The sequence below is a fragment of the Camelus ferus genome, chromosome 21 (assembly GCF_009834535.1).
Source record: "Camelus ferus isolate YT-003-E chromosome 21, BCGSAC_Cfer_1.0, whole genome shotgun sequence".
Taxonomy (NCBI): Eukaryota; Metazoa; Chordata; class Mammalia; order Artiodactyla; family Camelidae; genus Camelus; species Camelus ferus.
Window position 1 is genome coordinate 25,700,482 of NC_045716.1, and position 27,813 is coordinate 25,728,294.

Here is a 27,813-nt window from a genome sequence, read left to right on the forward strand (position 1 = left end):
TAGTGTGGGTCACTGTGAAGATACTTCTCCCAGGGACTGAATTCTGTGTGAGTTTCTACAGTAGACATAGTCTCAAGTCTCAGCTGGGGTCAAAGTAGAGACTGCTCAGTATTTCTTTTTCTTGGAAGCTAAGAGAGCAGGGTAGAAGTCAGATATTCTTGTGATACTAAAGAATAATTATTCTGTTCCTGTGTACTCTGTCCTGAGCAAATGGATGTTATAGAAATGTCTCTTTTGTTTCTCCTGCCTCTTTTGCTGCCACATTTGCTTGTATTTCCATCTGTCTAAGGGCTTGAATCTCCTGCGGGGGCTTTCTTCCAGATCCTCCTTCTCTGGAGGAGTCTATACTAAGTTCTTGATGCCCTCTTCGGCAGCCAAGGGTGAAGGCCCCATAGAGGAGAGGATCCAGAGGAGCATTGAGGAGGCCAAAGAGGAAAAGGATGTGGCTGAGGCTGGGAGGCACTTCATTTAGCATGGTGGGAGAGAACCAGTACCAGAGACCTAGCAGGTAATAAGGTGTCCAGCAGAGGATGAAGGTCAGCAGGACAAGCAGGGCCAGTCGCAGGGCCCGAAGACGAACACGGGGATGATTGTCTAAGGAGCGGCGGAGGGCAAATTCACCGGCAGAGGCTGGGAATTTAGAAAACACACTCAAATTCAGAACCACTCAGCTCCTGAGTTGATGAATGGGCATAAATAGAGCTCTCCCCCTCTACAAGGAAGAAAATGCTGCATGCCGCCTTTCCCTTCCCAGCCTAGGACGATACACTCTCCTCCCCCCAGGGATTATGATAGACATGCTGGGAAAAAAAAGGTTTCGATTAAGATGCTGTGTTACATGAAGCTGCCAAGTCTATTTGAAGACGTGCTGGTGTCTAACAGAGGAGAATACTGATCCCTTTTCTCCTTATTCTTGCCCAGCTAACTCAACTTCAGAGAATGAAGTTAGAATTGAAGGCATTCAATAACATTATGTGTAGCATCAGGTGCTAGAGATATGGGTGGTATTTCACTTTTGGTTTGATAGATCACTATCAAATAAATGAGGTTAGAAGCAGTAGGGTATGGGTTAGGGCCTGGGGTCTGGGGTCTCACCATGGTTCCCCTTTCTTGTCCGGGAACTGGACGCACTGAGGACAATGCGGCTATAGCAGATGGTCATGGCAGTCAGTGGCAGCAGAAAGAGGCAGCAGAAGGTGAAGAGGTTATAGGTGGTCTCTTGCCATTGAGCCTTGAAGCTGCCTTTGGTGACACACTGAGTGAAGGGGACTGGACCAGCTCGGCGGACAGTATGGAACAGGAATAGCTAGAATGGAGTTGGGGACTGTTAGAGCTGGTTCCCCTTACCCTCCCCACCAGCCTACCCACCAGTTCAGCAGTATCTCCTTCCAGTTCATTCTTAATTCTCTGCAGTGCCGAGTAATTGTACATCCATGGTGCCATATTTAAAAGTGTAGAAATGTATCTCGAAAATCCCTCTTCCCCTTAGGCTATGTTTGTTAAATCCGGAATTTAAAGAATCCTGTCTTCTCAAGGGGTGGGTACAGCTCAGAGGTAGCACATATGCTTACCATGCACGAGGTCCTGGGTTCAATCCCCAGTACCTACATTTAGAACAAAAAGGAAAAAAAAACCTTGCCCTTTCAAATACTATTCTAACATTGAACTTCATAAAAGGGTATCTACCACCTCACCAACCTTTTGAGCTGAAATGATTTTCATGATGTGTGTGATTGATTCTGTGAAAACAAGAAATCTTGTATAAAACAGGTGCTGCTAAAGTTTCAGGCCATTTTGCAGCCACTCTGTAAAGTGACCTTTAGTAATAGTCATATGTACAGTAACTATGATGGTGAAACAATGTTAAATAAAATCTAACATTTTCCAAATGCTGTTGGCTGCCCCTTCCCCTTTTTGGCAAACTGCTGGGGTTTTGCTTTGAGTCAGTAGGGAGTATTTTTCAGTTGAGAGCTTCAGGTTGACTACCTCAGTTCAGGTAAGGTGGACTGAGTCACTATTAGTTTGATAGAAGGCAAGCTTTGTAGGTATCAGATTCTTAGATATAAGTCATTTTGGAAAGTGATTTCAGCAAACATGAGGGACTTTTAGGAAAGGTAAATAGTATCAGCCACAGACATGCAATTAAATGAACTGCTTGGACTTAGGATCAGGCGATTCTAAGTCAGTTGGGGAGTGGTTTTTCCTCTTCCCCTATCTTGAGTCCATATATTTTGAGGGTTTTGTTTTGGTGGGGTGGGGGGGGGCGGGTTATAGTACACCTAGAAATACTTGACACCTTGTGAGAAGGAGTTTAAAATAGGCAGGGCTCCTGGACTCACATTTTGGTCCATGGCCCCACTTCTGCCTCTTCTTTTCTTATCTGATACGCAATTTACCATCGACTGTGGAAACCTTTTCAGCTACTTCTGATAACTTGGAAACTCGAGTCTATAAAAATAGTTTCTAACTACAACAATGTTCCCTTCACCACACTAACAAAAAAGTTTTTTTTTACTGACACTAATATTTTAAGTGCAACATAAGGGCAGTGCAGAATTTACATAGGAGGATGCTAATGTGGAACCCAAAATAGCACCTTTTGAACCTCAATCATGATGTTACCAGGTTGCTGTTGAAGCAAATGGAGGTTGCACTATTGTCAGGTTTTCAGACTGCAAGAAAGGATGAAATTCATTTGCTATTCCATTATCTTGTGGCCTATATATTTCAAGGGATTTAGCCAGTCATATAGCTAGTTGTGGTAGAGCCTAGACTCAAAAAGCAAAAGTAAAACAAGCAAACGTCAAAAACAGGCTTCTTCCTAACTCCCAGCTCACATCTAAAATTCGCTTCATATAAATTCAACTGTAACTCCTTTTGCATGGAGGCAACAGGCTGCTTTTTAAAACTTGGGGTAGCAGAGGTCCTGTTTGCAACATACTGTTGGAAGCAATACTTCCTACTTTAGAACTACGGTCAGACTAACTGATAGTTAATTTAAAATATTTAAGGATTTAAGGGTCAAATCTTAAATCTGGCTCTAGAATGTATTATTCCAGAGGCTGAAATTATAGACTCCGTCCTGACATAACCCTAATCCTTGTCTCAGAGATGCTGCTTTACTCCCTCCTCCCAGATAGTGGTAGTGGTTTTGGTTTTGAAAGACTTGCTTTTTTCTAGATTTCTAGTTCATTTTCAGTATTGAGATTTGATTAACTGGTCCTCAAGTTCAGATGCTCCCCCTTTCCCCCGGTTCTGACACCCACCATAAAGTTAGAGTAAAAAATGGCAAATCTAATTGTCACTCTCTACCTTTTACTTTAGAGTCTCCACTGCCCTCAGGATAAACTACAAGCCTAATATTTGTGATCTGGTTCTTCATTCCCCCCAGGGCTCATTATTCACCATTCTCTAGCCCTCATCTTGAGCTGCAACCACTGTGAGATTGTCTACCCTCTACCCTCCCCAGCAGTCCTGCTTTAACTTGTCTGACTTCCAAGAATCAACTTTTAACGTCTCTGGGAAGTCAGGAAGCTTTCCCTAACTGTCCAAGAGTGGGTCAGACATCTCCGTTGTTCTTTAGCTCCTTATGCTTAGATTAACGCTCGACTACACACTGTGTTCTAATTGCATATTAATTTGACTCTGCACTAGTTTAAAAATTTCTTGGAGGCAAGACTTTGTCGCTCTATCCTTGATAGAACTTTTGATTGTACCTAGGGGATGCACATTATTTTTTGGATTGATGAATGAATGTACCACAAAGTTTTGTCCAAAGTCACTGACTTAACTGTCTTCTTCCCATATATGTTTCCTCCCTGCCCTAGAGTTCTGCATCTGAAAAAGGTTGGGAGGGAGGATGCAAAAAGGTGGAAGTCAAGTGTAGTAAAATCAAAGGCTCTTTACAAAAATACAAATTAACACTCGATGATGGTAACTTGCAAAAGAGATAGCAGAGGCTCCCCCGCTGAGGATTAATGGTGACCGCGGCCACGCACACCCCTTGAAACCGAAGGCTCATGTTGTATACCCAAATTCTTGTTGAGTCTAGCCGTAAGTGCCGGCAAGTCACTCACCTGGGGCAAGGCAAGCAGGAAACTAAGTCCCCAGGCTGCCCCCAGAAGTTTCCCTCCAGTTGAGCGGGGTCCAAGCGGGTGGAGTACGGCTGCCTGGCGGTCGAGCCCAATGACCACAGGCAGGAAAGCTGCGGCATACATAGCCATTAGTTTCAGGAACATGAGTGTCCGACATGCGATATCCCCGGCCAGCCACTGAACAGTGATATTCCAGGTGGCATCTAGAGGCATAACCACAAAAGTGACCAGTAAGTCGGCAGCTGCTAAATGAGCAAAGAGTCGTCGTACCGGAGAGGGGCGGAGCTGGCTAGGTTGCGGCCGTGTCACTGACCACAGCACAGCCAGGTTCCCTCCAGCCGAAGAAATAAACAGCACAACGGTCACTCCCACTCGGACCTTGGCTGCAACTGAGAAGGTGGGCAGCTCTGAGCCCTCCACTTCTACTCCTGACCCCGCCCAGACCTCCCCTGCTGCTGACCCCGAAGGGGTGCCGTTTCCTGCAGACATGGTGACCTGGAAAGGCAAGGGGTGAGGGGATAAAGTGTGGGTTTGAAGAGATTAGCTGCGTCCGCTGATTGTTCTCCCTCCCTTTTAGGATCTGAAGTTGGTTATTTGGCGAATTTCGTCCACTAAAGCGTCTGTCTCTGGAGACTCCATCCGTATTCTGGAAGTCACCTGTCCAACTGTCAGGGTCCTGCAGGGAACAGGAATCCGGTGTAGGCTTCTGCTTCCATTGACTTCTTTAGCGCCCAGAGTCCTGGATTCGTCTGGAGCGTGCGAGTGAGTCAGTGTGTGAACTGACTGGGGTGTTCTGTTGAACGCGCTCCACGGGTGGAGGGAACGCTATCCTAGCGGCCCCGGCGAGAGCACTGCGGCACCTTCTGGCCCCGCCCGCATCCTGCAAGCCCCGCCCTTGGTCCAGACTATTTAAAGGAAAATGTGCCTCCGCAGGCGGGCTTAAGAAATAGAGATCATCTGACAAAAGGACGCGCTGATGGAGACGCGCGCAAAAACACGCAGGTGTAGGCCCAGAGACAAGTGCTGCTCGTTCTGAAATGCCGCTTCAGGGGCCGGCTGCAGGCGCTTTCTTTCCTGATGATGTTTGTCCCTCGCGCGGCACCGTCGGGTCGTCCGGGAGGCGTGACTAGGGGCGGGAAGTGGGGCGGGAGCAGATCTGCGGAGCCGGGGCCGCCGCTGTCATGGACGCCTGGGTCCGCTTCAGCGCTCAGAGCCAGGCCCGGGAGCGGCTGTGTAGGTGCGGCCCGAAGAGGAGTTGGGGGAGGGCGGGCAGGGGAAGAGCCTCGTGAGGCGAGGTCAGGTTCCCACTACGGGGGTCAAAAAGGGTCAACTCAGGGTACGGGGTCCCGGACGGAACGCGAGGCTCTCTGTTGAGCCGGCTATGAGGCCATGATTCGTTTCTGCCCGCGGGAAAGATGGGAAAACTGAGGCACGAGTGGGCCAGCGGGGAGGTCGCTCAGGGTTGCGTGTTGACATGAGACCGACAGTTTCCTCACTGGGCGCCGGTGGGACGAGGAGCGTTCGCCCCGTGGCGGATAGCGACCTGGACTCTGTCCCCAGGGCTGACGAGGCGCTCCGAAGTTTCCCTGTCCCCTCAGCCTTCTGTCACCCGCGAACTCCTCTGTCTCCCCGCCCTGGCTTTTAGTCTCGATTCATCTCAAGGGCCTTGAAAATCTTAGTCCACCTATTCTGAAGAATAATCTGCCCTCCAGCTATCCCCCACTCCCTCACATATCACAAAGATGCTCACACTGATGTGCTTGTGATGGACCCCCTGCCGCCTTCATTATCCCCTTCAGTCCTCGTCATTGTCAAATCTCTCGTTTCCTCAGTTCTAGAGAGTGCTCCCCACCCCCTTCTAGGCTCCTTTTTTTTTAATCCTTACGTCTTTCTCTTCCCCTGGCCTGGAGGAGAAACGGTGAGATGTGGGCATGAAGAGGAGGAGAGGGAAATGTCTCAAACGGGGAAAAGGAGGGGTCCAGGGAGGACTCGCCTTTTGGAGGACACTTTTGAGAGGGAGGTTAGGGAGGCCTCCACCTTACCTTACCTGTCCTCTCTCTCCTCCAGGGCTGCCCAGTATGCTTGCTCCCTTCTTGGCCATGCTCTACAGAAACATGGGGCCAGTCCTGAGTTACAGAAACAGATTCGACAACTGGAGGGCCATCTGAGCCTAGGAAGAAAGCGTAAGTAACTGTGCCTTTCCTTTTATTAATCCAACACTTCCTCCATCCCCAGCTTTTCTTCCTTAGCCCCTCCGTCCTGTTTTTGACCTTCTCTGCCGGTTCTTCTCCCTCATTTCCTCTGCACTTACTCTCTGCATGCCTCCTGACCGGGACAAGAGAGCAGGGGTAAGAGTAATGAAGGATTAGAAAGAATGGGGCAAATTTGAGAAAACTAACCTGGGACACAAATTGACTAAATCTTGAAGTAAAATAGAATGAACTCTTTCTGCACTTAAAATTGTTTGTTATTGTTTTTTATCACTTGCTCGACTTTCACCCTCTTGCGCTCTCTCTTTCTCTGTGTCTTGCTCTCTATTTGCCTCTCTGCTTTCCCAAATCCTTGCTTTTCTTTGCTAACCTCCGCAAGTCCTACGCCTCGGTAACTCGGCAGATGCCCTTGAGTCAGCCAAACGAGCTGTGCATCTATCAGATGTTGTCCTGAGATTCTGCATCACTGTTAGTCACCTCAATAGAGCCTTGTACTTCGCCTGTGACAATGTCCTGTGGGCTGGAAAGTCTGGACTCGCTCCCCGTGTGGATCAGGAGAAGTGGGCCCAGCGTTCATTCAGGTTTGATATCCTTTTATCCTTCAAAACCTTTTGTATTCTCCATACTGCATAGCTGGCCTTTTATGAAAGAACAGTCTCTCAGGGGCTTCTCTGAGAATATACACATCTTAATCACTTGGCTTCCAATCTTCATTTAGATCTTAAACTATCAGAGAATAATGAATAGGGGAAGATGGAAGACAGATGCTCTTCCATGATGAATGACTAAGATCGGGCAAGATTAGATATTAATTCTATTTCTTTAATTCTGCGTCTGTCTGTACCACAGGTTATGCCCCTCATTGCCTGCTCATTCATTCATTCTAAAAATATTTAGTAGGTTCTTGCTGTGAGCCAGGGAATACAGCAAAGGGCCAAACAGTTATGGTTCCTGCTCTCATGAAGCTTCTAGTCTAGTGGAGGAGTCAGGGATTAAGACAAATAATCACCAAACCAAATATTTGTGGGGAAGTACACGATGTTATGAGATATATAACACGGGGAACTAATTTAGATTGAAAAGTCAAGGAAGAATTCTTTGAGAAAATTAAATTTGTTTCAGACTTGAAGTCTGAGTAGAAGTTATACAAAGCAAACAGTAGCAGAGAAGATCTTCCCAAACAGAAAATAGCACACTTTGAGGACTGAGCCAAGAAAGACTTCATGGAATTAGAGAAATAGAAAGAAAACCAGTGTGATGGACTTAAGGCTAAAAGTTCAAACTGGAGAGGCAGACAGGGTCCAGGTCATTCATGCAAAGCCTTGTAGGCAATGGTAAGGGTTTTTTTTTTTTTGTTTAAATTTTATCCTAAGTACAGTGGGTTCTGAGCAGAGATGTGACATAATTCAAATTGTGTTCAAAAAAGATCTCTCATGCTGTAGTGTGGAAAATGGATTGCTGTAGGGCAAAAGAGGAGGAGATGCCCTAATGTGGTCAAGAGATGATGTTGGCTTGGACTGAGGAGCAGGCTGGTGATGAAAGTGGAAAGAATCATGATTTGGGAGTTAAATGATCTGTATACATATCATCTGTATTGGTTTTTTGTTCTCCAATGATTCTTTGTCATTTTACATTAGCATCTTTCCTTCTACATTTATGTCTTGCTTTTCTCTTCATCTTTATCATTTATATTTATAACATGGCTTAGGATGTATGAGGGGTGGGAGTGGAGGCATGGCTGGAGTGGTATGGAGAAACAACTCCCCAGAAGGGTTTATATGCCATGTTTATTCATTTTATTCAATAAATATTTATAGAGCTCTTAGTATGTGCCGAGCACTGGTCTAGACACAGTGCTAAAGACAAACAAGATCCCTGCTCCAGTGGTGCTTACATTGTAACAGTAAGAGCAAAGAAACAATAAATGAGAAAAATGACAGAGAGTGGTAAATGCAATACAGGAAGTTAAAATAAGGTCATGTGGTAGACAGTAAATGGCTCGCTACTTTAGAATTGGGAGGTCGGAGAATACATCCCTAAAGAGATAATATTTATTTATTTATTTATTTATTTTAATTGAAATATAGTTGATTTACAATGTTGTGTTAGTTTCTGGTGTATAGCAAAGTGATTCAGAGATATATATATAAATTTTTTTCTTTTTCATGTTCTTTTCCATTATGGTATATTACAAGATATTGAATATAGTTCCCTGTGCTATACAGTAGGACCTCGTTGTTTATTTTATATACAGTAGTTTATATCTGCTAATCTCATACTCCTAATATGGCCCTCCCCCACACCCCTCTCCTTTGGTAACTATCAGTTTGTTTTCTGTGAATCTATTTCTGTTTTGTAAATAAGTTCATTTGTGTCATATTTTAGATCCCACATATAAGTGATATCATATGATACTTGTCTTTCTCTGGCTTACTTCGCTTAGTGTGATAAGCTCTCTAGGTTCATCATGTTGCTGCAGATGACATTATTTCATTCTTTTTTATGGCTGAGTAGTATTCAGTTGTGTGTGTGTGTGTGTGTGTGTGTGTGTGTGTGTGTGTGTGTGTGTGTATGTATCACGTTGAAGTGTGACATTTAAGCTCAAACCTGAAGTGCAAGGAAGAACCAGCCATGAGAAGATTTTGGAGGGAGAATATTTCAGGTTGAGGGAGTATGTGGTATAAAGTTTCTAAAACAGAAACGAGCTTAATAGGATCAAAATACAGAAAGAACCTAATGTGTTTGGAGCATAGCGATTAAGGGAAAGCATGGTACAAGATGAAGTTAGAGAGACAGAGTCAGATGTTGAGTTCTATATGCCTGCCTAAAGTAGTTTATTCTAAATGTGGTAGGGAGGAAACCTTGGAGAGTTTTAAGAAAGGGAATAATGATGTGATTTATGTTTATGCCAGCTACTGTATGAGATTAGATTGTTGGGAGTGGGGAGCAAGTGTGGCTGTGGAGAAACCAGTTAAAAGACTAAAGTAGTAGTTCAAGGAAGAGATGATGGTGGCTCAGACTGTGGTGGTGGAGTATAAAAGATAGATGTGGTCAGAGTCAGGATACGTTTTAGAGTTAGGACAATTATATTGAATACAGACCACTGTTGTCAGAATGGATTAAAAATAAAAAAGACATAGACTGTTCTTAAGGAATTTATAATCCAACTCATTTGGCAAGGTGGGCTTAGCTTTTTTTTTTCTTTTAATGGAAGGATTGGATTTAAATGGTCTATACATCTGAGTCTTTGAAACAACTGAAGCTGTTCTTTTAAAATAAATTTGCATTGTTATAGTTCAAGTTGAATGTGTGTGCACTAATGGGTTGCCAAGTGGAAAAGTGAAATTTGAGGTTGATCTTGGAATATTTCATGACTCATGAATTTTAAGCGAGGATCTTAAGGTGCACATAAATCCCATTAGTTACAGAAAGGTGGAAGGCCATTTGTGAGAGTGGGCAATAACATTCCCTTCTGGTATTCTAATGTGTAATCCTTTTGCACTATGGGGGGAAAAAAGAAGTGTAAGTGTTCTGTTGGATGTAAGTAGGTATACGTACCCTTACTGACTCTACTGCCCTGTGTATCCCAGGTATTATCTGTTTTCCCTCATCATGAATTTGAGCCGTGATGCTTATGAGATTCGCCTCCTGATGGAACAAGAGTCTTCAGCTTGTAGCCGGCGACTGAAGGGCTCTGGAGGAGGAGTCCCAGGAGGAATTGAAACTGGGGGAGCTGGGAGTCCAGGAACTCCAGGAGGAAGCCTGCCCCAAGTAGCTCTGAAGCTTCGACTCCGAGTCCTGCTCCTGGCTCGGGTCCTTCGAGGTCATCCCCCTCTTCTGCTCGATGTGGTCAGAAATGCCTGCGATCTCTTCATTCCACTGGACAAGCTAGGCCTCTGGCACTGTGGCCCTGGGATTGTGGGGTTTTGTGGCCTTGTGTCCTCCATCCTGTCTATTCTCACCCTAATCTGCCCTTGGCTACGACTCAAGCCTTGATGTTCTGGTGGTACAGGATAAGGAGGGGCCTGAATTGGTGGGATGGAATTTTAGGTTGTCCCCATGTAGCAGTCCCATTCTAACTCTACTCCTTGGTTAAAGTTGAAATCCAGAGATTCAAGGGTAGAGGGGGAAGCTTTGGGGAAGATGAGGGAAGGAAAGCTGTCTTGCAAAGTCGGTGGGATGATTCTGATGTTCATATCTGCTGATTTCTTGTTCTTTTCCTCTTTCATTGTATTGTCTTGACTCTTTTTCCTGTGTCTCTTTCAAGTCTGTTTAAGATTCTGCGTCTGCATCTCTTTTACCTTCTCAGTACCCTATCCTAGGAATTTAATCCACAGCAGAATTACTTTTTGATGTGGGAGGTAGAAGGTATGGTCTGTAAAGTTCTTTTTTAAATTATTATTGTTTTTATTGAAGTATAGTCAGAAAGAGAAGTCCCATGTGGTCTGTGGAGTTCTAACTGCCTTCTTTTTTCTCACAAGGGTGACCTGTGGCAGTTACTCCCCCCTTCATACTCCACATCATAAATTTAAGGGCTTTACGTTCCAGTGAGCCCTTCCCACGGGCCCCAGAGCTGGCTTCACGCTTCTTCTTCCTCTCCCGTGTCGGCCTCACCAACCTTCCTCATGACTTGCCCTTACCCTTCCCTCTGTGTACACCTGCAGATTTCTGCCTACACTTTGATTTCATGGCTTGATCTGGCCTTTTCTTACCCCTTCTTTGCCTATCCAATGATGCTGTGTCTGGCATCTTGCTGTAAATACTGTACAATGATTCTGTGTAAATAGCTGAGGCCCTTGCCCATGATGGAGAGCAAGCCTTCCAGGTTAGCAGATTAAAGATCAATTCACTCACTGAAGTTTGGTCTGGTCCCATGTGTTCTGGTCCTCTGAGGCGCCTATTTCTGTCACTGTGGTTTGGGTTTTCCATGGAATTAGCCACTGGCATCATTGTCCACAGACTTTTATTGAGCACCTACAGTGTGCAGGGCATAATACTAAATGGTAGAGACACAAAAAGCTGAGAGGCTCCACGGCCCCCACTTCAGAAGTTTAGAGCCCAGCTGAGGAGCTGGGGGCCTTGTGGCAAAGTAGTCACACTGGTTCCACAAGGCGCATCTCCCACCAGGTTCCTAGTTTATAGCTCCTCCAAAAACTATGGTGTCATAGGCAGCATAGGCGAAGAGTCACAAACAAAACCAAGTGGAGCGGGGATGGTAAGTCGTGGTTTGTGGGCTGGCTGTGTCTTCACACGGTGGGACTCCCTTGGGTAGGTGGGAAATGTATCACTGTTGTCAGCTCTTTCGTCTTCCATATCCCAGGTTGAGATAAATAAGGTTAGGAAGCAAAAAGAGTCTATCTCCCGCTCCTGCCTTCTATTCCAAACTCGAGGAAAGCATTGCCTGGAACCACAAAGATAGACTAAAAGAAAGGTAAAGAAACGACAGAAAGTCAAGAACTGTGTTCTCTTTGGATGCTAAGACGACGCCTCCAGGGGGCAGCACCAAGGCAGAGAAATACACTAAAATCGGTCAGTCCTCCTTTCCTTGGTCTGGGGCTCCCCACCATTACTCCTCCCATTCCTCCCAACTTTATTTTTAGCTGCCAGTGGGAGGGGGCAGGATGGGAGAGAAAGTAAAGAAAACAGAGAAGGAGAGGGACAGAGGCACAGAGGACTTCTCACACGGACAGGGAACGACCAGGCATGGAGCTCCCCCTCATCCCTTACCTGTCCTTGCCCTTGGTGCTCCTGACAGGTGAGGGAGGTTAAGTTCTTGGTTTCTGGTGGGAATGGAAGAGATAGAGATTGTTTAGCATTGGGACCTTTATGGTTAAAATTCTTTGGGAGTTAGGTTGAGGGGTTAACTGATTTCTACATTCCTCGTGTGTGTGTGCGTGTGTGTGCGCGCGTGCACACACGTTTGCATTCTTATGCCCACACAGATGACTGCCTGGCAGGGGCTGAAGCTGTCCAGTGCCTTGTGTAATATTTGTGTGCAATCATCTAAAACTTTCTCCTAAGCCCTGGAGGAGTGAAGGGACCAAGAGGAAACATGATCTGACCTTCCTCGTGGCTAGTCTGATTACTATTACCGCCTCCCTATTTCTGCCTATTCTTGGTGGTCTCTGGGGCCTAGGCATAACTGATTGACTATGGTCAGAGCCCTGGGTTTACCTAACCAATGAGATACAGTTCCTGCTCATACAGTCCTGCCGGTTTCCTAGATGTGAAAAGGCTCACATACACCTTTCTGAAACTGAGCATGCTGTAAGACAGAACTGTGACCATTGGTGTAAGTGGTGGTAGGGTGACCTGAGAGGGGGTTGCTTGAAAGGAAGGAACAAGACACAGTTAGGGAAAGAACCATGGGAGGGACAAGAGGCCTGGAATTTTTCCTCATCAGTGCCCTGTAATCTTCGTTTCCTAAAATACCAGCTCTGATTTTAAAGGGGTAGGGGTTGGGAGGGAAGAATCAGCCAGTACAGATGGAGGGGTTGTCTTAGAGTGGGCTGAGAGTTAAGGAAGAAAGGCAGGTAGGTAGGGGCAGCTGGCTGGGGGATGAGTTAGAAAGGAAGCGGGTTGTGAGAAATTGGGGGTGATGGGACACTTGGAAAGGATGGATGGCAAACCATGTGTGTGGGCAGGCAAGTGGCTCCACCCAGTTAATTACCACTGAGGTTTTCAGGGCTGGAATCAACCAGAGACCTAGACATTGGAGAAAGAAGTGAGGATGTAACGACGCTGGGAGTCAAGAAGAGAGAGGAAGGAAAGGAGAGACCTGGATTGCAGTGTTCCTTAACCTCTTGTCTCCCTGTGGTCCTGGGTTTGGGGAGACTTTGGAAGGAACAGTTGTTCTGAGGCTGCAGAAAGGCCTCCCTCTTTTGACCTTCATAGCTTGGAGAGAAGGATGTGTAGGAGGAATGATGTAGAAAAGAGGAACTTGACCCTTTCAGACATGTCTGTAAATGAGATTTCGGGGGTGGGAATGGAAATACAGCTGTGCAACAGCATGGCAGAGGGCCACACGTTAGACATCTGACCCAAACACAGGAAAGAGCTCGTCCTTGCTTGGAGCTCTGGGTGCATGACATTGACAGAGGCCAGGAGAGCTTATGAGTAAGAAGAAGGGAGAGAGATTGAGATCAAAACATGCTCTTTATGGCGTCTCTCTGGTTGTACCTCTGGGCATTCATTAGCCACACCAACTGAATCCTGCTAACTTTATGATCCTGGCCCCCAGGTCTCTGCTGCCCCTTTAACCTGGATGTGCATCGCCCACGCCTATTTCCAGGGCCACCTGAGGCTGAATTTGGATACAGTGTCTTGCAACATGTTGTGGGTGGACAGCGATGGTGAGGAGGAAACCAGAGAGCCATGGGACTGGGACTGTGCTAGAGCTGTTAAAGGGGAGGTGAAGTAGATGGATATGTAAACTTGTCTGGTTCTTTGGAAGTGGCTGGAGCTCTAGACTTGCTATCCCCGTGCCCTTTCCCTCTGGTCTATCTCAAGTGTCATATTCACACTATGCTTGTATTCATGTCCTCCTCCCAGGATGCTGGTGGGTGCCCCCTGGGATGGGCCTTCAGGCGACCGAAGAGGGGACGTTTATCGCTGCCCTGTAGGGGGCTCTCACAATGCCCCATGTGCCAAGGGCCACTTGGGTAAGAAGGTTCCCAATGCTTCCACTCCTAAACTCTAACCTCGATGAGTAGCTTTGACCCCTTACACCTCACCACTTCACCTCCATATCCCACATACTCCCCGCTCCTGACTCAAGCCTGATGTCACCCTCTTCCCAAATCACCCTGAACTCCAGCACCCCATCTGTGACCCCCATGATCTCTTCCACTCCCCTCCAACCAGGTGACTACCCACTAGGAAATTCATCTCGTCCTGCTGTGAATATGCACCTGGGGATGTCACTACTAGAGACAGATGGTGACGGGGGATTCATGGTAAGCTAAGGAAAGGGTGGTGGCGGGGTTTCTGAAAGTTCGTGGTAGAGAAAAGGGTGGCATGGTAAGGGAAACTGGTCTATGTGTAGCCGTCAAGGAGTTAAACCTAGACAGCAAGGAGGGGACTCTCGGGGAGTGGACTCAATGGCTCCTTTGACCAGGAGCATGTTCTGAGGGTGCCCTCCCAAGCCTGGGAGTAACTGTTTCCCCCCACCCATCCCCAGGCTTGTGCCCCTCTCTGGTCGCGTGCTTGCGGCTCCTCTGTCTTCAGTTCTGGGATCTGCACCCACGTAGATGCTTCGTTTCAGCCCCAGGGAAGTCTGGCACCCACCGCGCAACGTGAGCCAGGAGCAGGGACTGAGGACTCGGTTCCCAGAACAGGGTGCAGGGTGGGGAAAAGATGGGGCTGCAGGGTGTGATGCTTGGCGGGGGGCCTGCATGGCTATCCTCATTGCTACCTAATGTGCCTGCAAAAGCTCCATGTTTCCTAACAGATTAGAATTCAGACTCTTTACGAGGGTATCAAGACTCCACGAACTGATTTAACCAACTCCACCTGTGTCCCTCCATACCCTGCACCTCGTCTGTAGCCTTCACCTCGCCATTCTCCTGTGTGTCATCTATCTTTATACCTCTACCTCCCTTTGTTTAAAGTGTTCTCCACCCAGATGCCTTTCCTCATATTCCCCGCTCCTCCAGCACCTCCAGTCTTCAGTATCTTCTCAGTTGCTGCCTCCTTTGCTTCCCCACCAGCAGAACTGACCCTCTTTTGTTCTCCAGCAGCAGAGTGGTGCTATGTTTCTACCTAGCACTTAATTCCTTCTTCTCTGTTTTTTAGTAAATTGTATGTGTGCTCATCTTCTCTTTTACCTATTTCTTTTTTTTTTAACATTTTTTATTGATTTATAATCATTTTACAATGTTGTGTCAAATTCCAGTGTTCAGCACTATTTTTCAGTCATTCATAGACATATACACACTCATTGTCACATTTTTTTCTCTGTGAGTTATCATAACATTTTGTATATATTTCCCTGTGCTATACAGTGTAATCTTGTTTATCTATTCTACAATTTTGAAATCCCAGTCTATCCCTTCCCACCCTCCACCCACCCTGGCAACCACAAGTCTGTATTCTCTGTCTATGAGTCTATTTCTGTCCTGTATTTACGCTTTGTTTTTGTTTGTTTGTTTGTTTCTTTTACCTATTTCTGTATTTACCCAGGACCTGGCACACTACCTTCCTTGCATGTAAGAAGTGCCTAATAAATGTTTGAATTGAACGTGCCTTCCTGTGACCTCTTCCCCTGTCACCCCCATGCCCAGTATCCCCTGCCCCTCTGTTCCTCATCACCACGCCCCTCCTCCTAGGCTGCCCCACCTACATGGATGTCGTCATTGTCTTGGATGGCTCCAACAGCATCTATCCCTGGTCTGAAGTTCAGACCTTCCTACGAAGACTGGTAGGGAGATTGTTTATTGACCCGGAGCAGATACAGGTAAGAGAAGGCAATACAGATGGACTTGGAGGGGGAGAGACAGGGAGAGAGGAGGAAGATGTGGACAGTAGCTTCAGTAGTATCCAGGTGCCCATCTCCCCTCCCTCACATACCTTCTTCTGCCACCCCCACCCCCTGCGCCCCCCGCACATCCCATTCCAACGTGCACACTGCATTCTCAGGTCGGGCTGGTACAGTATGGAGAGAGCTCTGTACACGAGTGGTCCCTGGGGGATTTCCGAACCAAAGAAGAAGTGGTGAGAGCAGCAAGGAACCTGAGCCGACGAGAGGGGCGAGAAACAAAGACTGCTGAAGCAATCACGGTGGCCTGGTGAGGCACTGGGAGGGGGAGCGTGGGAGGCGAGTGGGAGGGTCTAGAAGGGTTAGAGGCGGGTTTGGAGTGCAGTGTGTACGTCCCAAGGTGTCCTGCAAGCTTATCTTTGTCTGCGCCGGGACGGTGGGTGGGAGAGGCGAGGCAGGCTGCCCCTGCGCTCCTTCTCCCTGCGTTTCCACAGTGTCTGTGTCTGTGTCTGTCCACATTTCCGCTTCTTGCTCTCTGTAGACGGAATTCTGTCTGTCTGTACACCCCCATCCCACTTTGACCTTGGCCCTCAGGTTCTCCGCCACTCATGTCCTAGCTCATTCTCCAAACGTGACAAAACTCGTCTCCCAGAAGACTTCCCTGGCCTGGCCATTCTTCTCTATTCTACATTCCCTTAATATTTGTCCTTTCAAATACAATATTTGCCGATTGAATCTATGAATGTGTGGATTTAAACTTCTTTGGATTGATGATACGCTGCTCCACATGTTCTATGATGTTCAGACATTTGAGCTTGCACTCCGTGCCTTTCTCTGCACTAGACAGTTGGAGAGATGGGCTACAGGCAAGAGGCCTGACCTCAGTGGATGGCTGGCAGTGTTAAGTACTGTGTGGGCGTGTATCTGTCTGCATACATCTCATTGTACTTCAGTCCTCTCTCTTCTTAGCACAGAAGGATTCAGTCAGTCCCGTGGGGGCCGACCAGAGGCTGCCAGGCTACTGGTGGTTGTCACTGATGGAGAATCACATGATGGAGAGGAGCTCCCCACAGCACTGAAGGCCTGTGAGGCTGGAAGAGTGACACGCTACGGGATAGCTGTGAGAATCAGCTCCAGATCTGAAAGGACGGCAGCGGGTGGGGGTAGCGACACTGAGGACTGGGAACCTGAGGAACACGGGCATTAACCACTTCCCAGACATCAGCCATGTTTCCCTTTCTTCTCTTCAGTTGGCTGGGATCTGTACCAGCTCTGACGCTCACTCCGCACAGCCAACAGACCCCATGTTGATCTCTGACCCCAGGTCCTTGGTCACTACCTCCGGCGGCAGCGAGACCCCAGTGCTTTCCTGCGAGAAATCAGAGCTATTGCCAGTGATCCAGACGAGAGGTTCTTCTTCAATGTCACAGATGAAGCTGCGCTGACTGATATCGTGGATGCATTAGGGGACCGAATTTTTGGCCTTGAGGGTAATGGTTACCTTGGAGAGGTGGAGGACAGGGTAGGAGAAGCGCTGGGATAAAGGTGGGGTTCTAGAAGGAGTTTGGTAGGTCAGGGAGGGAATGGTCTTCTCTTGTATTGCCTCTGTATTTTCTCATGCTCAGGGTCCCACGGAGAAAATGAAAGCTCCTTTGGGCTGGAAATGTCTCAGATTGGTTTCTCTACTCATCAGCTAAAGGTTGGACAGACTCTGGCCTCTCCACAACTCCTCTCAACATGACTCCTTCCAACCTCTAATTCAGACAACAACCCCAGGGTTCTTCTAGCTTCCTCCCTTAACCAGTGTCCACGCTGACCTTCCCATGCTTTTCTAACTGACCAAAGCATGCCCTCAGTGACCCTCTCACTCCCGGAAAGTGTGTTTCTTCTCATTCCCTACTGTCTTTTCAGCAAATCCATCTGGTTCTGCCCTACAGGATGGGATTCTCTTTGGGATGGTAGGGGCTTACGACTGGGGGGGGTCAGTGTTATGGCTTGGAGAAGATCACCGCCTCTTCCCGCCACGGACAGCCCTAGAAGATGAGTTCCCCCCTGCATTACAGAACCATGCAGCCTACCTGGGTGAGTAGCAGAGAACTGCAAAGGACTAGAGAGGGTGGAGGGGAGGGAGAAAAATGCTGCCTCGGTGCGGGGTGTAAGGTTCTCACTCTTAACTTGTGCAGGTCCTCGCTGACCTGCTACTTTCCTTGGGACCCTTTGTATACCTTTAGGGAGCCCTCCTACTCTGGCCCCGTCTTCTTTTCCTTTCACCCCTGATTCCTTGTCCGCTTCCAGGTTACTCTGTTTCCTCCATGCTTTTGCGGGGTGGACGCCGCCTCTTTCTCTCAGGGGCTCCTCGGTTTAGACATCGAGGAAAGGTCATCGCCTTCCAGTTTAAGAAAGATGGGGCTGTGAGGGTCGCCCAGAGCCTCCAGGGGGAGCAGGTAGGGCATCCAAGGGAGGGTGGGACCCTTAGGTCCTAAGGGATCTCCAGGCTGGGGGTGGGGGCTGGGAAGTGAAGGGGCCTGAAAAGTCTGCGTTGAATTCTAGTTGGCAGAGTCTGTCAAGGGGGTGAGGCCCAGATTGGAAGGTGCTTCCCATTGTTATAATCTTCCCTTCTCCTTCCTCTGGGGTCACCACTACCCACCACTCCCCAGATTGGCTCGTACTTCGGCAGTGAGCTCTGCCCATTGGATACGGATGGAGATGGAACAACTGACGTCTTACTCGTGGCCGCCCCCATGTTCCTGGGGCCCCAGAACAAGGAGACAGGACGTGTCTATGTGTATCTGGTGGGCCAGGTGAGACTTGCTGGACCTCCTAGAATTTGTTTGTCGGGGGGAAGGGGAGGGAAGAAGGGAAGGCGCGTGCATCTGAGGGCTGGCTGAGAGGCTGGGACTGTCAAATCAGCATTGTCCGTCTTCTCACCTCCATCAGCAGTCCTTGCTGACACTCCAGGGAACACTTCAGCCAGAACCCCCCCAGGATGCTCGGTTTGGCTTTGCCATGGGTGCCCTTCCTGATCTGAACCAGGATGGTTTTGCTGATGTGGCTGTGGGGGCGCCCCTAGGAGGACGGGCACCGCGGAGCTCTGTACATATACCATGGGAGCCGGAGTGGAGTCAGGCCCCGTCCTGCCCAGGTCAGGAGTGCCCAGATAAAGCTGGGGTGTGGTGGGAGGAAGGGTGGGGGAGGGAGGTGCACTCTTTGCTGATCATTGCTCCCCTGGGCTTGAAACCCAAACTGAACCAGTGCTTTTTTTATCAGTAGTCGAAAAGGTAAGTGGTAGGGTAGGAAACGTGTTGCTGTACCAGGGACTGTTGAACGCAGGCAAGCTCCTCCTGTTCCGCCTCATGCCTGGGGGAAGAGTTAGAAAGAGCCAGGTGGGGGACCTAGGGAACCCGGTGTGTAAGCCCCTGCTCAGTCCCTCCTCTCTCCCTCTCAGCGGGTTGCTGCTGTCTCCATGCCACAGGCCCTCAGCTACTTTGGCCGGAGTGTGGATGGCCGGCTAGATCTGGATGGAGATGACCTGGTAGATGTGGCTGTGGGTGCCCAAGGGGCAGCCGTCCTGCTCAGGTGAGCGGTCCCAGCTCGGGTAGCAGTGGATGGCATAGCACAGCTGTTAAAAGCAAGGGCTTTGGGGTCACAAACTTGGATTTGGATTTCTTGATCAGCTTACTCTGTGCCTCCATTTCCTAGTGTATAAAATGAGAATAATAATAGTACCTGCCTTGTAGGCTTGTTGTGAGGATTAAATACAATAATCCATGTAAAGACCATAAGACTGGGCCTAGCACGTGCAAAGTCCTTGTTAAATGTTGGCTGTTATCTTACTTCTGTCAGAAGGTTGCAGGGTGGAGACACATGTGTCACCTGTCACCTAGCCCCTTATTCTTTCCTTTGACCTCAGGGAGGGAATCACTGGAGATTGCCTTTCTCAAAGGGCTTTCCTTCCACTGGTAGAATTTCTTTCCCTCCCTATTCCCAGCTCCCGGCCCATTGTCCACCTGGCCCCTTCACTGGAAGTGACCCCGCCAGCCATCAGTGTGGTTCAGAGGGACTGCAGGCGGCGAGGCCAGGAGGCAGCCTGCCTATCCGCAGCCCTTTGCTTCCAAGTGACCTCCCGCACTCCTGGCCGCTGGGATCGCCGATTCTGTGAGTGACTAGAGTGCATCCCAGGCAACTCTGAACCCCAGCCTGCCATGGTCTCTGGACCTTTCTCCACCTCCACTCTTGCCTGCCTCATTCAGATGTGCGGTTCACAGCATCACTGGATGAGTGGACAGCTGGGGCCCGTGCAGCGTTTGATGGCTCTGGCCAGAGACTGTCCCCTCGGCGGCTCTGGCTAAGTGTGGGGAATGTCACTTGTGAGCAGCTTCACTTCCACGTGCAGGTGAGGAGTGGGCAGGAACTGCTTTGCATCAGGGCCTGGGGGTGAGAGGAAGGCTGGATCAGAGGGGAGGTTTCTGCTGGACTGGCAAGAAAGCCAAAGCCAGGAAAGTGAGAAAGTCCAAACCTGGGAGCGAGGCTAGTCCAGGTTTGAAGCGCAGCTCTGCCATGTACTACCTGTGAATTCCGGCAAGCCACATAACCTGCAAGCCTTAGTTTCCCTGCCTGGAAAGGGGGGATAGTGAAGATGACTGTGTCATAGGAGGTGTCTTAGAATTAAATGTCATAGTCTTTTGAGGGGGAGGTAATTAGGGTTATTTATTTATTTGTTTATTTAGTTATTTAAGTGGAATTACTGAGGATTGAACCCAAGACCTCATGCATGCTAAGTGTGCACTCTACTACTGAGCTATACCCTCCCCGCAAATGTAATAGTCTTCATAAAACCTGAGGACAGTGCCAAGCACACGGAGAATGCTCAGTAAATGATCACCCTCATGATCGCATTCAGCCGGTGGCCTGGGTTGTATCCCTAACCGCGGCTTTGCGTGATCCTTGACCCTGGTTTCTCTCAGGACACATCAGATTACCTCCGGCCAGTCGTCTTGACTGTGACCTTTGCTTTGGACAACACCACAAAGCCAGGACCTGTGCTGGAAGAGGGCTCACCCACCTTCATACGAAAGCTGGTCAGCAGTGCCAAGCCCTGCCCTGCCCCTGGGTCCCAACACTGCCCTTCTCAGTGCATTCAAGCTTAAAGAGGGAGGAGACATGGGACGACAGCAGAATCTGACCTGGGCACCCCCTCTTGTCTTTCCACTTCTCCTCCAGTCCCGTTCCTTCTCCTTGTCTTCCTCTCAGCCCTCAGCCCTTCTCTCCCCTCTAGGTCCCCTTCTCAAAGGACTGCGGCCCCGACAATGAATGTGTCACAGATCTGGCACTTCGAGCCAGTATGGACATCAGAGGCTCCAGGTGGGATGGACATGACCTGGCCAAACCAGGGTGACCTGAGACAGACCAGAGGGGGCCTGAAGGGAGACGGAGGGTTGATTCTCACCCAGGAAAAGAGAAGTGAGGCTTCTGGCACCCCTCAAGTCTGGGCCCTCCTTTACCCGCCCCTCCTAGGAAGGAGCCCTTTGTGGTTCGGGGTGGTCGGCGAAAGGTGCTCGTGTCAGCAGCTCTGGAGAACAGGGAGGAAAACGCCTACAACACGAGCCTGAGCCTCAGCTTTTCTAGAAACCTCCATCTGTCCAGCTTCACTCCTCAGGTGCCCTTGCGGGAGGGAGCTGGGGAGGAGTCGGGGAAGGAGGAGGAAGAAGACTGGGGTGTTGGCTGTGAGGGGCTCTGGGGAAAGGCTGCATTTAGAAGCTGCAGGCAGGAGAGCAGTGGCAGCCCCAGCTCCAGCCTCCACCCTCGGTGCTCTGCTCTCAGAGGGACAGCGCAGTAAAGGTGGAATGTGCAGCCCCTTCCCCTCACTCCCGACTCTGCAGCGTGGGGCATCCTGTCTTCCGGTCTGGAGGCAAGGTGAGCTGGGGCCCGGGATGAGAAAGGGGCTCTGACAGGGGAAGCAAATTTATGGTTACCAGAGGGAAAGGGAGGTGGAAGGGATAAATTAGGAGTTGGAGATGTGCAGATGCTAACTACGGTGTATAAAATAGTTAAGTGACAAGTTTCTACTGTATAGCCCAGGGGACTATTTCAAGAAGAAAGAAAGAAAAAGAGGGAGCGAGAGAGAAAGAGAGGAAGGAAGGAGGGAGGGCGGGAACGAAGGAAGGGAGGGAGGAAGGAATGAAGGAAGAAAGGAAGGGAGGGAGGAAGGAAGGAAGGAAGGAAGGGAGGGAGAGAGGAAGGAAGGGAGGGAGGAAGGAAGGAAGGAAGGGCTCTGAGAGAGCAGGGGCTGGAATCTGTGGGGCCTGGCAGTTTAGGGGAGGAGGCACACAATGACTCCTTTTCCTCTGTAGCGGCCCCATGAAAAGAAATCTCCTGTGACCCCATGTCCCTTGCCCTCAGGTGACCTTTCTTCTGGAGTTTGAGTTTAGCTGCTCCTTCCTCCTGAGCCAGGTCCTTGTGAGGCTAACTGCTGCCAGGTGAGGACAAGGAGAATTTCCTCCTGGCCCTCTCCTGCTGGGTCTTGGCAGTGGGGAGGTAGGGGGTGGAGGGGTGGAAACAGCACTGGCTCCTTTACTCCAGAGAGGGGTGCCTGAGACAGGGCTGGGACATGAGCCTCTCCCCCTGACCCTACAGCAACAGCCTGGAGAGAAACGGAACCCTTCAAGACAACACAGTCCAGACCTCAGCCTACATCCAATATGAGCCTCACCTCCTATTTGCTAGGTACGGCCTAGCTTCCCGCTGGGACTCCATCCTGACCTCAGATTCATACTCCATTTCCTCCCTCTCCCTCCATGTGCTTCAGCGTTCCTGAACACCAAACCCCTGGGGCTCCTCCATCTTTTTGCCCTCAGTCCCACTCATGCTGAAATTTCTCTTTTAAACATCTTACTTCCCTGGGCATGGGTATACCTATACCTCCTAGGCGTAGGGCTTTGCTGTGCCCTAGGGATTGGAGCTCGGGTGAGGGAAAATGGGATGTGGTCATGAAGTATATGCCAAGTCTATGTCATGTCCCGTTTCTGTCTTCTCTGTGTACCCCCATCTCTTTATCCATGTGCTGGCCTTGCCTCCCCTGAATCCATGTCTGTGTGCTGATCATGTGCCCCTGCGTCTGTGTCATGGCTGTGACCATGTACTTCCTGACTTGGTGTCCATGCAGTGAGTCCACTCTGCACCGCTATGAGGTTCACCCACATGGGACCCTCCCAGTGGGCCCTGGCCCCGAATTCAAAACCACTCTTAGGGTGAGAAGCTGGAGGGGCCTTGGCATGAGCAGGGGGAGGGGGGGAGTCCTTGGGGAAGTGACGGAAGCATCTCTTGTAGATTTCAGTGGTATCCAGGGTAAAGGGAACAGATAAGAAGGCTCCTTCTCTATCTCCCACCTCTTCTCATTTCCAATCCTCCTTTTAGGTTCAGAACCTTGGCTGCTATGTGGTCAGTGGCCTCATCATCTCAGCCCTCCTTCCAGCTGTGGCCCATGGGGGCCATTATTTCCTGTCCCTGTCTCAAGTCATCACTAACAACGTGAGTCTGGGCCAGGGGCGCATGGAACCCCGCCACCTCGATCTGGTGGACTCACCCAGCTCCCTGTCTGCTGGGTCATTGCTCTCAGGGCTCCTCCTTCCCCGGGAGACCTTTCTTTCACGCACATAGCTGCCTTGAGAAGAAAGAACGGGATTACCCAGGGAAGAACTGCAGGAGTGTGGGCGGTATGCTCCTGCTTAGCCTGGAGTGGCTGGCCCTCACCATCGGAGGGTCCCTTAAGTTGGATCTTCCTCTAGGCAAGCTGCACAGTGCAGAACCTGACTGAGCCCCCAGGCCGCCCTGTGCATCCAGAGGAGCTTCAGGACACAAGCAGGCTGGTACGAGTCACAGAGGGTGAAGAGGGCTTCCAGCATGGGAATGCAGGGGGGAGCTGTGGGGCGGAGGGGGGTCTCTCTACCCCAAGGTCCTGATCTGTCTCTCTCTTCTGGTAGAACGGGAGCAATGCTCGGTGTCAGGTCGTGAGGTGCCACCTTGGGCGACTGGCAAAGGGGACAGAGGTGTCTGTCGGGCTACTGAGGCTGGTTCACAATGAATTTTTCCGGAGGGTAAACTCTTCCTTTCTTACTGCTCTCCCCTTCTGCTCCTATCTGGGACTTTAGCACAGGCTTTTCGGGTAGACCGACTCTGTTCAAGTTCTAGCTTTGTCTCCTTCTACCACAGTTATTTAATTTTTTTAAGCTTCTTTCTCCTTATCTCTAAGATAATACCTACTTCATGGGGTTTTTGTAAAGAATAAATTAGTAGGGATATAGCTCAGTGGTAGAGGGCTTGCTTTGCATGTGCGAGGTCCTGTGTTCAACCCCAGCACCTCTATTAACCAGCCAACCAACCAACCAAACAAACCTAATGACTCCCCCCCAAAAGAAGAATTTAAGAGAAGAGTGAAAAAATGATGAACAATGAGATGGACTCACTAGAAGCTAGTTACTATCCTTGTGTTTCTATTTCCCTCCGTTTATCATCGCTTAGTGCTGTATCAATAATCAGTCAACATTTACAGGACACCTAAATTCAATCGACCCATCAAGTACCTACTGTATAAAAGGCCCTGACTTAGGTAGACACTGAGGAGAATATGGCCAACATTTAGCACCATGCCTAACTTACTGTGCTGATTTAATACATTGTTGTTAAACGAATGAATAAATAGTTGACATCACATGCAGGGAGGTGCTGGGAAGTGACATTGCATAGCTGAAAGGGATCTAGAGTATGAAAGCTCTTTAAAGCTAGGGAGATGAAATTGAACTTAACAGGACAGGCAGGCAGGAGTCGGTGTGATTTCCTGAGCACGGAGATGAAATCTTGGTTGTAACAGCTCTTTAGTGCTAGGGGTTTATATTGTGCCTTCCCACGTGCCATCTACTTTGAATAACACAAGATCCCTGGGGTGTAGGTATGTCTCAGGGAAGTTAGGTCTGACAGACCATCCCTCTCTAAGTCTGGTTCTCTCTTTATCTCCCTTTGGTATCCTTTTAAAAATTCATTTATTTATTCTTTCAACAAAGATTTGTTGAGAAACTGTGCTAGGTACTTGGGACACATAAATTACTAAGGTACTACCCTTGACCTCAAAAATCTTATAGCTCACTGCTGAAAGAGAAGTAAAGAGAATATTCTAACCCAGCCCAGGGTGGTGGAGGTTTGGAAAAGACACTTTCCTGCTTCCCAGAGGGGAGGACATCTAAACTTCAGCCTGAAGGAAGGGTAGGAGTTGAATGAATTTCAAGCTGAGCAAACACAGTACAGGAAGGGTCAGAGGCTTTCCATCTATAACCCTTCCTCTCTTTCCCCATTGTTCTCCAATCTTTTCCTCTGGTCTGGAGGGTCCTGGGAGCTGCACCTCTCAGCCTCACCCTTGCTATAGGGGTTCTGGGAGCCATATCCCGTGATGATGGCTCACTTTAAATGTCTTCTCATCCACAGGCCAAATTCAAGTCTCTAACAGTGGTCAGCACCTTTGAGCTGGGAACTGAGGAGGGGAGTGTCCTGCGGCTGACTGAAGCCTCCCGTTGGAGTGAGGTAGGTTGGAGACTGAGTTTGAGAGCCGTGAAACTTGTGAGGGTGGGGATGAGATAAGGGCACCTGTGAGCTTTCTCAGAACAGAGGCATCTTCATTAGGCTGCAGTCAGGGGGTCAGAAGGGAAAAATCAGAATGGTGGGGGTCCCACCGCCTCCCTTCCTACCTCAGTTTCTTTCCTTTTATTCTCCTGTGTTAAGGTTGGCTTTGCTACAGTGTGGGGCGAGGCTAGCCGGCCCAAAGTGTGCAAGTAAAAAACAACTCTCCTCCCTGTACAGAGCCTCCTGGAGGTGATTCAGACCCGCCCCGTGCTCCTCTCCCTGTGGGTCCTCGTTGGCAGCATCCTGGGAGGGCTGCTCCTGCTCGCGCTCCTTGTCTTCTGCCTCTGGAAGGTAAGCCCTGCTCCGGTGAGGAGTCCTGGGCACGGCGCCCACGCGTTAAGGGATCCCTGATTATAGCACCGGAGAACTGGATTTGTGCGGGACAGCTAAGCAGGCTGTGGGTGTCATGCCCAGATCGCCTTCACTCTCTTCCGCAAATGTTGGTTGAATTAAACTAAGCCAAATACAATAAATTTGAACCTCATTTTTGGAAGCAGAACAAAATGGAAGACTTCAGATACATCTCAGGGCTGTTGGCAAGGCCCCTAGGCAGGGCATTTGGCAATGACTCTTATCTCTTCCTCTATAGCTTGGCTTCTTTACCCGTAAGAAAATCCCCGAGGGAGAAAAAAGAGAAGAGAAACTGGAACAGTGAATGTGGAATAAACTCTAGAAAGTCCTCCTGGCAGCTTCTCCAAAAGACTTGCATAAGAGCGGAGTTTGGGGGCCTCAGATGGGACAAGAAGAAGCCTCTGATCTCCCCAGACCTGCAGCCTGACTTTTGAGTCACGAGGATGCTGCTGGCAAGAGATGAGGCCTTACCTCAGACAAGAAGGGCTGGAACCAAAACCAGGAACACCCCCACCCTGTGCTTCCCTCCTCATGATCCTGGTTCCAGAGCCAACACTGGGGCTTTGGTGTAGGGCCCTTTCTCCCCAACCCCCAGGAATCTAAAATTTTTTGCCTTGTTCTCTGACTTCCTTCAGTTTCCCTCTACGTCCTCGCTCACAATTTGGAAGGGATGGGGGTCATCTTCCTCCATTTCCCGCTTCTCACCTTCCTGCCTGCTCCCCACTCCACAGGAGAGAGCTGACGTTGGCTTGAAAAAGTAAAGTCAACATCTGCTGCTTTCCTGTGGAGTCTGGTGATTCAGAGAGCCGGATGGGGAGCGTCAACAGGAAAAAAGGAGGGAGGAGGAGAAGCCACAAGAGACATTCTGTACAATTCCAAGGAACAGAGAAGCCTTTAGACAGGCAACTGCCATCCCACTGAAACCTGAGACTTTCCTGGTGCACTCGCCCGCCCTCAGGTGCTGGCGAAAGGGAGCTGCCCCAGGCCTGCTGGGCAAGGGTTTCCCAACTCCGCAGCCTTCCCTGGGAGCAAAGCCAGGGCTGGGTGCCCAATTCTCTGGAGCCAGAGGCCCCCACGTGGCTAGAGCAGGAATAACAGAAGACTGAATGCCCCAGGCAGTTTCCTCCTCTCTCAGGCCTCACCAGCTCCTGAGCCCTCCTTGGAGCCTCGTCATAGAAAGAGAGAAGGGAGAGGATTGCCGCTTGATGGTGGGAAACCCTTTCAGCTTACCAGCTTTGGGAAGCTGCAGCCCTATGGGGTCTGAACACATGGGGTCCATGTTAGGGAAGCAGCTGAAGTAGGTGCAGGAGATCTCTGAGGAGCAAGCCCTTACTTGCTTGGCACTGGTTGTGTAGCACAGATAGCTCCTAGGAAATGCTTCTGGAGGATCTCCAGTCATATCTTGTGGGGCTTCTCTGGTGGAATCAGTTTGCCAGCCCTTGCGTGATGTTTACTGGAAAGTCCCAAGTTAATTTCTGGACCATCCCACCCCCTGACTCCCATTTTTTTGGTCATGGCCAGTAAAGAGAGTTGGATTCTCATTGACACCTAGGTAACTTATATTTTTTTGTAATCAAGACTTTGGGTACCAAAGTCAGTTATTGGTCTCCAGAGGGCAGCTCTGACAGCCATTCAAAGAATTAGCACCCATTTAGAGCTGAAAAGAGAGGGGACCTGATTGGGCAGTTTGACTAGCAGCCACAGACCCTGTCCTGCAAGGCTGTTCTTGAGCTCTGGTTACAGTGTTTATTTTGATGTGTCTCTGGCCTTTTGCAGACGGCATTGTCTCTGTTTCCTAGCAGGGTGGACAGTGTATCAGATGGTCAGAACAAATAAAGTTCAGTGTCAAATGACTTCTGGCTCTATGTGCGTTCCCTGGGATGTATGCAGGCTGCTCGCAAATGTTAAGGGGTGGAGTCTTGGTTCACCTGCGACCTTATACAGTTGGTCCCTGGAAGGCAAAGTTATGAAGTATTTGAAATGTTTTCTGGGACTCTTCCACTGGAGGTGTTCT

General features: G+C 49.2%; 3 protein-coding genes across 3 annotated transcripts; 2 read left to right on the forward strand and 1 right to left on the reverse strand.

The window, feature by feature from the left end:
- Nucleotides 1-122: 122 nt before the first annotated feature.
- Nucleotides 123-4,714, reverse strand: LOC102518691 (gonadotropin-releasing hormone II receptor). Its single transcript, XM_006172744.3, has 3 exons — nt 4,077-4,714; nt 1,096-1,306; nt 123-630 (listed from the first exon to the last, which is right to left on the reverse strand). The coding sequence occupies exons 1-3, from the start codon at nt 4,581-4,583 to the stop codon at nt 218-220; spliced, it is 1,131 nt and encodes a 376-aa protein (XP_006172806.1). The 5' UTR covers nt 4,584-4,714; the 3' UTR covers nt 123-217.
- A 482-nt stretch (nt 4,715-5,196) lies between these two features.
- On the forward strand, nt 5,197-11,162 carry PEX11B (peroxisomal biogenesis factor 11 beta). Its single transcript, XM_032464417.1, has 4 exons — nt 5,197-5,331; nt 6,162-6,277; nt 6,684-6,885; nt 9,895-11,162. Exons 1-4 carry the CDS (start codon nt 5,276-5,278, stop codon nt 10,298-10,300), a joined length of 780 nt encoding a protein of 259 aa, XP_032320308.1. The 5' UTR covers nt 5,197-5,275; the 3' UTR covers nt 10,301-11,162.
- A 124-nt stretch (nt 11,163-11,286) lies between these two features.
- Nucleotides 11,287-27,652, forward strand: ITGA10 (integrin subunit alpha 10). Its single transcript, XM_006172746.3, is given in 31 exon segments — nt 11,287-12,059; nt 13,545-13,656; nt 13,856-13,965; nt 14,168-14,259; nt 14,484-14,598; nt 15,631-15,758; nt 15,941-16,089; nt 16,749-16,899; nt 17,104-17,269; nt 17,405-17,478; nt 17,717-17,861; nt 18,075-18,223; nt 18,437-18,580; nt 18,717-18,848; nt 18,850-18,921; nt 19,225-19,355; nt 19,768-19,934; nt 20,030-20,172; nt 20,744-20,857; nt 21,055-21,140; nt 21,294-21,435; nt 21,600-21,692; nt 22,179-22,255; nt 22,413-22,502; nt 22,942-23,026; nt 23,193-23,306; nt 23,564-23,644; nt 23,759-23,872; nt 25,254-25,349; nt 25,626-25,739; nt 26,038-27,652. Coding segments are annotated over 31 exon segments (3,504 nt in total). The 5' UTR covers nt 11,287-12,007; the 3' UTR covers nt 26,104-27,652.
- Nucleotides 27,653-27,813: the final 161 nt, after the last annotated feature.